The following is a 12,040-nucleotide window of genomic DNA, read 5'->3' on the forward strand; positions in this document are numbered from 1 at the left end:
GGAAAACACTGTGAGCTCAAAACGGCTGGGGTTTGTTCAGCGGGTTGGGTCTTTTTCCCAAGTTTATTGCTCAGTGAAAGCCAAGCTGTATCATGAAAGATGTGAATAGAATATAAATTGTCCCAATTCAACAAGTTAATCAAGGTTATTTGATCACTGAGGATTTAGTTAGGGGCTATGGTTGTCACTGAAATAAAACAATAATCACAAAAAATAATTTAAATGGTTTTATTTAAGTCGATTGTAGAGATCCTGGATGTTGCTTTTTGAACACAAACAAGAAATTAACAAAACAAGCATTCATATTTCTAGTTTTAAACACTTTAGTTCTACATGTGGAATGCAGATATTTGAAAGAGATTTTCAACAAGGTCAACACAATGCATGAGATAACACACACTGAATTAGGCTAGTCTTCACCTCCATCTTCGCGTTTATGATCCTAAATTGGCTGGAGGTGTGTGTGTGGCGGGGTGGGGGGTGGGGGGTGCTTTTTTGCTTTTTCATTTCACAAATGATTGCTCAACACAGAATGAAATACACCAAAGAAGAAAATAGTCTTTTTATACCTAGGGAAGAAGCTACTACTCTTAAAATGATCACTTCAAGGTAACAGACATCCAAATTGATGTGGTTTTCTTTGAAACCTCATCAGTAAATCATTTCTTGCACAGTAGGTTCGGCATTAACCCTGCATTTAGGATAGGTAGTGTTATGGAGGGCTGGCTGCTGCATACCAACGTCAGTATCAAGTTCTTCATCAGGAATTAGAGACTGTCCCGGATACCAAGCAGGACAACACTGGCAAAAAAACAAAAAGTGAACTGCAGATAGGTCAAAACAAGCTACATTTACTGTTAGAAAAATATCATAAAACGTTACTGGATATGTTGTTTTAAATGCTAGTGTATAATAAAACACAATGGAATCTTCTATTTTTAACACCTTACGCTCAAATGGTCTTTACATAGGTTGTGTTTTAATAAAACACATTAGACAACATACACACTCTATCAGAGAACAAACATTAGAAACTTGCCATTTGGTGAAGGCTATTCTCCCACTTACTACAGGGCTCACATTTCTCTATTCATCACATCAGTAAACAGGTTGGACTGTCATCACATTAAAAATATACAAAATTGTTTGCTCTATTAGATGATTTTTAAATAAATGTTTTCTTTAGTTTCAACAGATTTTTGGCAACAAGAATCTTATTCAAAGACGTTTTGCTCCTGTGTTATTATTAGTCTAAGTCCTCTGAACATTCCCCCCTTTAATGGCTTCCTGCGAACTTAGTGTTTTTCAAGCTGTAAATTTCAATAGTGATGGTAGAAACCAAACCTCAGAGGGAAAAGCAGTGCCCTTTGGAGTTATCATTCAAACAAATATAAGAGTTCTACCAATTTGTCATTCGTCCAGTTTAGAAGAAATTCCATTCATGTAACTCTTATGAAAATCAACCACAGTTTTACCATATCAAATGACCCAAAGAACACCGCAGGTATCCAGGGGAGATAGTTCACCAGTGCTTCTTTAGCTTGATTCCAAAGTCAATCTTAGAGACGTTCTGGGCACTGCAGTTCTCAGAGAGACAAACTGCCTATCCATTGGCTAAAGATTTTTCAAGTTAATGAACTTTTCACTTTCCACACTTTTGGTACCAAGAGATTTAGCCAGGAAAAAGCTCATATCTCAGGGTTCAAACTACAGCATGGAAAAATAAAGTATACAGCAAGCACCATCTACCTCCTTTGCTCTCTCAAACATGTCAATACTCTACTCCAGTCAGGGGGTGGGGTGAAGAGGCTGAACCCTGGAAGCAAACTTCACCCAAAGGGGTAAAAATCTGTTTGGTGGCTATTTCAAAACAAGTTTCCAAACTGTAGAAGGGTCTCCATCCCCTTTGACTTGCACGAACCACACATAAGAAAAGGACAGAAAATACTACAAGGCAGGCTTATTTTAATTGCCCAGGGGTTTCCAATGCAAAGCACGACAACTTAAATGCATATTCCAAATTCTTGCTCCAAAGCCGTCTTCTTTGTGCACTGAAAAGGAGGAAAGACAACCCCATCAATTGTTCTCTGCAGATAAAGGCACTGTTTTGCAGATTTCCCCCCAGATCTGGGCCAGCTTTGCTAATGACCTGCCCACCCACCTGGGGCCCTTCTCAAGGTGGCCCACGGGAGCTGGCCCACACCTTCAGGAGCCCAAATCCTCGCCAGTGGGCAGCCCAGAAGGCTGTCTTTTCGTTTAGCTGTTGGCCTCCACGAAGACGCAACCTGAAAGAACGCGTGCCGCTTATTTTCCTAGAGGAGACGGGGGTCAAAAACTACATTTTTAAAAGCCCACATTTTTTCCCCCTCACGAAAGACATCTGCTCCATTTTCCCTGCAGAGAAAACACGGACTCGAGATCCCAGAACTACCAGGGGTTCTTTCACACGCCAGCATTAAGGCGGTTTAAGCTAAAGCTGAATGAAAGTTTTCGGAATCATGGCCTTCCCTCCAGCCCCTTTTTTCGTAAGACGACCAGCTGTTAACAGCACACACAAAAGCGCACACAGTGCTATTTTTCATAGGCCCGCGTTTAAATGAGATATGCAGAAAACGGGGCCTGAGCAACGTGTAGGGTTCGAACTCGCAATGACATATCCGTGCGGCTAATCCAGGGCACCCGGTTTGGAAACGGTGCCTCCGTGCTCCGCTCACGCGCCCCGCCATTGTCCTGGAAGAGAACAGTGTCCACTCCTTGGCATTTTTCGCGACTCGAAGGTGCAGGAGGATCCCGACTTGGGCACGAAGCTCAAAACGGCATCCCCCACCCCGAGGGGGTCAGAGGAGAAACGCTTTCAGTCGGGCCCGGAGGGTGGGGAGGCTTCGGGTAGATTTCAGGTCCAAGCCTACCCCCCTTCCCTCCCGGGAACCCCAGCCCCCAGAAGGCTCGCCAACTTCCCACGCCCAGGATGCCCTGGAAGAACTTCTCCGCTTCCGTTTTTTTTTTTTTTTTTTTTTAACAATTTTGCGCTCGGCCGCCACGACCTACATTCTCCCGCGAGGCGCTCCGAGCCGAGGAATAAAAGGGAGTTGAAACCACACAACAGTTCGGCAGCCCGCCGTCAGCGCTTTGCTGCGCTCCGCGGGGGTTCGCATCCGGCCGCCATGTTTCCGACCCGAGAGCCGCCCCCAAACCAGCCCCCCCGCTCCGTCCGGCCCTCCGCCCCCCTTCCCGGCCCGGCCGAGGCCGCGGCGCCGCCGAGCCGCTTTCAACTCTCCCCCGCCGCCCCCTCGCAGCGAAATCTGACTCGACGGCTGCGGGTTCTGCGCCTGCGCACAGCGCGGGCTCTGGGCGCTGGCGGCCGGCGGGGTCCCGGCCGCGGCTTGAAAAGGCCGGAGCGACGGGGCGCGGGGGAGGAGGGGCCGGTCCGGGCCGGAGCCTCCCCTTTCCACCCAGCGGGCCCCCGCTCCGGCCCCGGCGCGGCTCTCACACGTGCACGCTAAAAACCCACTTCAAAGTCTTGTTCTTAGTGCGGGGGCGGCCGCCTCTAGGCCAGCCCTTGGGCCCTCGCGCGGGCCGCGAACCGGGCCCAGCGCCCTGCCGGCCCTTCCAAAACCCTGGCGCGGCGATGAGACCGGGAGGGCCGGAGAGCGGGGACTCTCGCTGAAAAGCCCCGGGCGCTGGGATCGGCCTTCGGGCGTGCGAGTACCTCCCCTCCCTCCCCCACCCCGCCGCTTTCAGAAAATGAATGGAACACAAAGTTTGCGGCCAGCGCTGCGCTGTGGCCTTCGGAGCTCACCATTGTTTGGGCTCATATTGACCCCAGGTCCGGATTAGGCAGCGGCTGATTCCTGCTTTACAGACCCGCCGGCCTAATGAGGCCGGGAGGCGATGGGGCGCGAAGCGTCCTCGGAGCCCGGGCGACCGCCGGCTTACGGCCGCCAAGGGCCCTGTAGGTGGAGGTCAAAGGGTCAGCGGGCCGAGACCGCAAGAGAATTGACTCTAGGAAATGAGGTCCCCCTCCCCCCCGGCCCCAGCTTCGACCGGGCCTTGCAAGAACTTGGTGTGTGCATAGGGACCCCGGGATCCCCCACCAGGGGCCTGAGGACCCCGAGCGGGAGCCCTGACTTCCGCGACGCCTCGTCCCGGGGCCGAGCCCGACTAGACTTTAGGTCTCGTGGGGGAAGACCGCCCGAAAGAAAACCAGCCCGGCTGCGGGGCTGAGATCCCGCGCGGTTCAGGGGATGGGCAGACCGGTAGCGACTCTTTCAGAAGCTTAAGGGCCAAGGCCCTTAGGCTTTTTTCGTTTGTTTGGGGGGTTTTATAAGGGGAGAAGGAGCCAGGGGCGAAGAGACAGCGGGCGGCGAGGGGGGTGGGAGGGGCGAGGAAGTCCTGAACACAACTTTCCTAGGAGGCTTTGTGAGCAGAGGCGTTCCTGTTAGTTCTTCAACCTCCGCGGTAGTTAGGACCCACAACCCTGCTTAGCCTGGACCCTGATCTTTAACCTTCCAAACTGGATGAAGTCCAGACTTCTGTCTGCATGAAAATAGACACCTTCGTGGAAATGTTAAACTAAACCACCCATTTTGGAAAAGATAATGGACTTTTAACAAAGGTCTTACCAGGTACAAGAAGTAAAATAACCGTTCTCTTACTAAGAATCCAGCTGACATTCATGTTTTCCAGCTTATCTATCTTTAGGGTTGCAAAGGTTTTTGTTGTTGTTGGGCGGCGGGGGAGGGGGTGCTTATTCTTTAAGAGACTTACTGAAAATTGAAGAATATGTACTCCCAGAGTCAGATTATAGAAAGAAAATCTGTGAAAAGTTTTCTACTAAAATAAAGTTTTCTTTGCAACAAATGACAAGGGCAGAGGGATAGACAGAAATAACGATGCTACATCCGTATTAAAGGATATCATGTAAGGGGCAAAACTTTCACATCTTAATATTGGTTATCATCATTGTTAATTCACATCTTCCCCTCTTAGGACACAATGCTCTACTGTAAATTTTCATGGCAGAATAATTTCAAGCCTAGCAAAAAAGATCAAACTTAATGTCTCCTAAGGAGATGTCTGTTTAATGTATTTAATGGGGGGTGGGAGAAGCAAGTTTTTGAAATAATCTTGCATCCAACCCATCACTCTACTGTCATTTAAGGTTAGGTGAAGTTGGGGGTGGAGAGAAAATTCATAGAGAAAACAGTAAACTGTGGAAGTTAAATGCACATTTCAGAAGAAAAACATCATTTAGACTTCAGTTGGAACACATGTAAAGCCAATCTTATGAGTACACACTTTCTGAAAACTTGCTGAGCATTTAAAATGCTTTCTGGTTTGAAGTGAAGGAAAACTCCTGAAATAGGAATTTGGTCCAGCACCCTCAATGTCAAGGTCAAGACTAGAATGTCTGGGGGTAGGAGCAGTAGACTGACCAGGTTACCTGCTCACACTTGTGAAGGCATCCCAATCCGTTCATGGCATTCAGGCCTTTGCCTTGTCTACTGGTGGAGGAAAGTGCAAAAAAAACCCCCCAAAAAACCATTCTCCACAAACAAGAAATCACATCCAAAGCAATTTGCAATTAGAAACTGTCAATAACTAATTGTCTGTTGACAAAGATCAGTAGATAACTTAAAACAGACTGTTTCAACTGTATCCAAGGAATCAAAGTTTCTTTTAATCATCAGAACTTCTCTGAGCATTTCAATTTAAGGTTGATTTATTTGAACATGGGAAAAAAATCAGGCACCAAATACAAAAATGTTATAAATAGTTGTGCCAAGACTTTATTTCTTCAAAAAGAACAATAAACAAAATTCTAGAATTCAAAATGATTATGAATAATACCAAACTGACTGCCACCACAAATCCTAGAGTACTGCCCCTTCAAGAGAAGGAGATACTTAAGCCTATTCATTACATTTCTAAATTCTTTACAATTCCTTATCTCCACCATTCTATTTGCTGATTTGCAAGTTGGTTATTCATGCAGATTGGGCTCTCAATATTAAACAGCACCCTAAATTAGTAAAAAAAAAAAAACCCTCAATACTCTACCCACTCCACCCCCCCAAATAGTAATGTTTCTTTTTCATATAACAACTGTAAAAAAACGGTCTGTCCAAATGAGTTGCTTCACTTAAGATTAAACGGATTGTTAATATTTTATCACAAAGCAAACAACCATTTTTCATTGTTATTGATTTTAATGGAAACAATGCTCTTAACATCTTTGCCTACAAACCATGAACTTTTAAAAATACATATTTTGCAAATGTTTTTTCTTTCCATAATATTTCAGAACAGCTGCAGTTATTACACCGCTATAAAAATGTTATGAATAATTGTGATAATTACGAATTGAACTATATACAGCAAAACAAACCAACCTGTGCCTTCCAAAATTGTAAATGGTCTATGGTTCTTTTAAGAAGCACTTTAATCATAAGTAAGCATGCCTCGACTGGCCTTACTCGTCATCACTGTTTCAGACATATGCTTACTTTTGAAAATATATAGATAGCTAGATAGATTTGATAGGCAGATTAGATAAGTCATAGATACAAACATATATAGGTATATGGGTGATCTCTTGATAGAACAGACAGACATGCATCCTGTCGCAATGTTCATTTTTATGTAAGATAATAAAAAACTAAGGGACATAAAACTCATTAGGTTACCTTAGGTTTATATATGTAGGGCAGGGATGATTAAATCCAGCTTCTCAGTCTTTGAAGTACAAGATTGAGATGTCATGGCCACTAACTGAATTGATCAGTAATATTTGATTTGCATGCAGAAAATCCAGGACAAACACATTTAAACTCGCAGTTAAACAACCATCTGAGCTAAAGAAAGGAGGGTCTTCCCAGATGGAAACTGACACTGTAAAGAATCTATACTGCAATAGAAAAATAATTTAACAATTAAAAAAGGGATCTGAGTGAGTTATAAATACCAACAAACAAGATTTCATTTGCTCACGTCTCCTCTTTGAAGAAGGAGGCTGTTACAAAACAAGAGAAAGGAGTCAGTGGTTCAAAAACTGTAAATTGTGTTCTTCTTTCAAAACAATAAATTTTAATGCTAAAGCGGTTATAATCAAAAGCTGTACAGAATTTGTTAGAAAACATTTATCCATAAATATTGTTCAGTTCCCGGCATTTGTAGCAATAATTAAATTACAAACGATAAATATGGCATCAATGGATATGTATTTACAAAAAAGAAAGTTATTACAAAAGGCAATTGTATACTAAACGTCACAATTTGTGTAGAGTAACATCACATCCTCAGCCTGAAAAAATACTGAACAACAGTTTTAACCCCATTAGACAAAAATACATTCACAAGTGTAATGCTTTGAGGAAAAGTTCAAGACATAACAGGACTTTGGCACGGTTTAAGACTGTGAGAGTTTAAACAATCACCACTAAGGCGAAGATTTTTCCATCAGTTTTAGCATCACCACCAATAAGACTTCCATAACTTCCTCTCAAGAAACAGGACAAGAGTTAAAATGAACTGAAGGCATTTAGGGATGGGGTGAGCAGAGAGCAAGATAAAGGGGAGGAAAAAGCAGTGAGAAGATCTTTTTTTAATCCTTCAAATGCCAAAACATATTTTCTAATCCTGAGAAAAGGGCATGGCTACTTTTGGATCTTGCCCAAAAACCTTCCTGGACAATTGCAATTAACCAGATGTAGCCCTATATATGGCCTCTTGCCTTACAACTCCATTTCCATCTGATTGGTCTCAGTTTTCTTTTTAAAATGCATTTGGTCCATTCTATGGTTAAACAGGGTTTGTGTTTGTCCTCAGACGTACCATTCGTTAAAATTGGGAGGAAGTCCAGGGTTGTGGCTGGTGCTAGTTTGAACTGCAGAAGGGGTTTTAGTGGTATCTTTACTGTTTGCAGAAGCTATAGCGGGTGGAGTGGAAGATTCATAGCCTGAACTGGCAGCAGGGGAGGAATCTGACCCTTGAGATTCATGAACCTAAAATTAACATGTATATATTATAATGAATATAATTCCAACTGGCATTGTGCAAGCAAAAACAAGAGCACTGTAAGAGCAAGACCGCCCAGTGACCCACTTAAAAGACAAAATGCTGCTGATTTGGGGGTTTTGTTTTTTAATTTCCACATTACCGATGTATAAGAAAACCCCAAGACATTCGTCAAAAAACCAGTTTGAGTCCTAAGATTGGCCATTGTGGAAAAGGAATAAAGTACTCTAGTTTATTCATGCCCCTTCAGAAATGCTTTCTCCGCGGCTAGAGCGGGGTAAGCACAGTCTTTGGGGCCCTATAAAATACTCCGGGCCCAAGTCTGGCCAAGACCGCTCTGGCTTGCGAAAGCAGGTACAGAGAAAGGTGGCACGGGCGCCCTGGGCGCTGCGAGGGCTCCGACAATTGCGTGGGAATCCCCCCGCGCTCCTCGGCCCTATTGTTTTACCCGAAGCCGAAGAAGAACGGAGCCCCCAGCCCCCCGCCCCCCGGATTCGGCGCGGGCACTCTCGGTTCTCATCGCGGGTTGAGCCGGGGAGAGGCGGCCACTGCGACATCCAGTCCCGGCGAGCTCGGTTAGAGCTTCCCAGGAAACAACTGATCTTTCCCTCCGCTCCTCCTCCTCCCTACTGCGCTCCCCCTCCCCGTCCCCCCTCCCGGTCCCTCAAATGGGTTCAAGGTGTCAACGCTGGAGCAAATCGGATTTAACGTGGAAGATACAGGGTTGGCAGCGCGGGCGCTTCCGTTCCGCAGCCCGGTGTCGGGCAGAGTGTTTATAAACCGCCGACCGCTAATAAAGAGGTAATTACCTTCATGTGCTTGCGCAGGGAGCTCGGGTGCGTGTAGGACTTGTCGCACACTTTGCAGATATAGGGCTTGTCCGAGGTGTGCACATGCATGTGCTTCTTGCGGTCGCTGCTGTTGGCAAAGCGTCTGTCACAGCCTTCAAATTCACATTTAAAAGGTTTCTCACCTGCAAAAGGCAGAAACGCAAAGGGGGTGGGGGTGGGGGGATAGAGTCAGGGCCAGGAGCGTCCTCCGGCCGAGCAGCGGGAGACAGAGCTCTCCGGCGGTCTGCCCGGAGAGGGAGCGCCGACTGGGGGCTGCCGTGGCATCTCTTTTCCCTGGAGAAAAATGGAGATCGCGGGTTGAGCCTGCTAGGGTGGGGAGCAGTGGTCGGGGGCGGGGGTGAGGCAGGGCCGGCCCAGAACCTGCCCGTCCCTTTGTTCTCGGGCCGGAGGGCGAGCCCCTGGCTCCTCCAAAGTTTCCCCCGAGTTGCGGTACTCCCCCCGCCCCCCACCCGGCCCGGGGCCTCCGAGCGCTGCCGCGTTCCGCCGGTATCTCGGCGTGGCAGCCAAGCCCGGGAGGGACAATGGACCGAGGACGGGACAATCCCTTTTAGTTCCTCCTTTGTACCTTTTAATTTGCCTCTTTCAAATGCATCGGTTTTGCTAAGCCCAGCATTAAAAAGCTGAGGTCGTCGTACTTAACGTTCGAAAAGAGAAAACTATATAAATCCAGGGGGCTCCGGACAGTTTTACAAGATGCTCTGAACAAGCCACGAAACTGGGGTGCCTTTTCTACGTTAGCGTTCCTCCCGGAGGACTGAATTGAACCTGGAACTCCAAATAAAAATAGTTTGACAAAAGTACCAGTCATTTAATTAGGAGATGTGCCAATCAAGGGTAAAAAAGAGCGGAAGTAACCGAAAGTTAGTTTTCATTAGCATTTCTATGGTTGCCTCCCCCGACTGGGTGCCGAGAGCTAAGTCGCTTGTGAACAATTTCTCTGCACACGTTCGGAGTCCCTCCAGAGTAACCCAGAAAGAGACAAAAAGAGGCGGCGCCAGTGGGTTCCTGGGCGCGAGAAGGTTCCAATTAGTTCCTGAGACCGCACAGCCGTCCGCCCGGGAAGTTAGAACTGGGCAAAAGCTCCGCGGGGCGGGGAGGACGAGAGGTGGAGGGACATTGACAGCGCTACTTCTTCCAACCACCCCGGCGGGGCGCCGCCTCTCTCTACGGCCGCCACCCCTCGCTTCCTCGCGGTGCATGTCGGCTTCGCGGCGCGCGGCCGCGGCGAACCCCGCGCCCGCCCGCCCTCCTCCTTACCTGTGTGGGTCCTCTTGTGGATCTTGAGGTTCTCGGAGCGAGCGAAGATCTTCCCGCAGCCCGGGAAGGGGCACGGGAAGGGCTTCTCGCCCGTGTGCACCCGAATGTGATTGACCAGTTTGTACTTCGCCTTGAAAGACTTGCCCTCGCGGGGGCACTCCTCCCAATAGCAGACGTGGTTGTTCTGCTCCGGGCCCCCCACATGCTCCATGGTGACATGTGTCACCAGCTCGTGCATGGTGCTGAAGGTCCGGTCACAGCTCTTCTTGGGCCGGCTCAGCTGAGCCTCGTCGATCCACTTGCACGACAGCTCCTGCTTGATGGGCTGTCGCATGTAACGGAAGAAGGCGCCGGGCCCGTGGTGGGCCGCCACGTTCACGCCCATGTTCATGTTCATGGGGCTGTAGTTCGGGAACTGCGCGCCGGCCGTGTAGGGGTCCGTGCGCGGGCTGGCCACCGGGCGGTACGGGTCAGCGCGGCCGAACAGCTCCCCGCGCAGCCCCAGGTGGACCTGGTTGTTGTCCACGTGCCCGGTGGGCGACGGGTGCCCAGCGCCTTGGTCGTGCAGCCCGGGGAAGAGCAGGTAGCCAGGGGGCTCAGAGATGCCAGCCGGAGCGTGCAGGCTACTCGCCGAGCCGGCGAAGAGCCCGTGCTGCCCGCCACCCGAGGCCGCCTCGCCGAGCCCGGAGCCGCGCTGGCGGAACAGAAAGTCGCGCGTGGAGTTGAAGGCGGCGGAGGCGGCTCCGCCGTAGCTGGGCACCTGGCCGGCGTGGTGATGGTGGTGATGGTGGTGGTGATGATGGCCCAGGGCGTTGGCGTAACCCGAACCCTGCGGCGTGAACGCCGAGCTCTGGCCAGAAGACAGATCGTGAGCCGCCGCGGGGCTCAGCTTGAAGGCGGCGGCGGCGGCGGCGGCGGCGTGGGGCGAGTCCCCGAAAGGAGTCAGCCCTATGCCCGCCGGCTCGCGGTTGGGCATCTCGTGGTGGCGCGGCGCGCCGAAGCTGCCCACTCCCAGTCCTGGGAACTGCGGGCCTCCGTCCAGGAGCATCGTCATGGGTGGTTCTTTTTCGACACCAGCGACCTCGCAGATGTGATCGAGGGTGCTTAAGGAGAGCTCCACAGAGTCGAAGTCGAAGAGGGGTGGCGACGGTTGGACACGGTGGTCGGGAGATCCCTCAGGCTGAAGCAGGGACTGCAACTTTCCGTCGCTGAGAGAGTCTCCTGCAGAGGGACAGGAGGGAGGAGGGGAAGTAGAAGGACCTGGAGGGGGGAGGAGGGGGGAGAAGGAGGGGGGTAGAAGGGAGGAGAAAAGATTCTGGAACTAGATCTGGTTTAACAAACTAACAGACGCGCACAAAGAAAAATAAGCAAAATAATAAGTGGAGGGCGGAGTTTGCCAATCCTGTCCCGGGCACCCCACCTCTCCCCGAGAGCGCAGAGCCGCGGGACCAGGAGGTTCCTGCCTCCCGGCTAGGGTGCGCTTAGAAGCAGAGCAGGCTCGCGGCCGGCGGGCAGGAGGCAGGAGGAAGGCTCGGTCCTCGCCGCTCGCCGCGCCAGTCCCAGCCTGTTCGCCTCCAGAGTAGTGTCCTTGGACTGATAAAGTCAATCACTCACTCCTCTCACATAAACCGAGCGGGAGGCCGCGCGGCGCGCGCCAATGGGGAGCCAGCTGGCCCGCGGTCACCTGACCCCCGGCCCCGCAGCCCATTGGCAGTCGCCACACTGATTGGCAGCGCGGAGTGGGGAACATGGCAGCCGCGGCCGAGCGACCGCCGCTGATTGGGCCGTGGCCCGGCGCCTGGCAGGTGAGGCGGCGGCAGCGGCGGCCGGGAACCCGCGAGTGGGCTCCGTGAGGCTGGCGCTGCCGTGGGGGAACTGGAGCCAGGCTCCAGCCGGCGACCGGCGGGGCGGAGCCG

The 12,040-nt window shown here is 50.1% G+C and overlaps 1 protein-coding gene across 2 annotated transcripts; it reads right to left on the reverse strand.

Annotated features, from left to right (window-relative positions):
* Nucleotides 1-233: 233 nt before the first annotated feature.
* ZIC3 (Zic family member 3) lies at nucleotides 234-11,732 on the reverse strand. Of its 2 annotated transcripts, none has more exons than XM_027534609.1 (3): nucleotides 10,125-11,732; nucleotides 8,826-8,989; nucleotides 234-801 (listed from the first exon to the last, which is right to left on the reverse strand). In XM_027534609.1, the coding sequence occupies exons 1-3, from the start codon at nucleotides 11,176-11,178 to the stop codon at nucleotides 652-654; spliced, it is 1,368 nt and encodes a 455-aa protein (XP_027390410.1). In that variant the 5' UTR covers nucleotides 11,179-11,732; the 3' UTR covers nucleotides 234-651. The 2 variants fall into 2 exon arrangements, with proteins under 2 accessions (XP_027390410.1, XP_027390409.1); XM_027534608.1 differs by lacking the exon at nucleotides 234-801 and adding an exon at nucleotides 5,765-8,003 and having other exon boundaries at nucleotides 10,125-11,731.
* Nucleotides 11,733-12,040: the final 308 nt, after the last annotated feature.

The sequence above is a fragment of the Bos indicus x Bos taurus genome, chromosome X, assembly GCF_003369695.1.
Source record: "Bos indicus x Bos taurus breed Angus x Brahman F1 hybrid chromosome X, Bos_hybrid_MaternalHap_v2.0, whole genome shotgun sequence".
Taxonomy (NCBI): domain Eukaryota; kingdom Metazoa; phylum Chordata; class Mammalia; order Artiodactyla; family Bovidae; genus Bos; species Bos indicus x Bos taurus.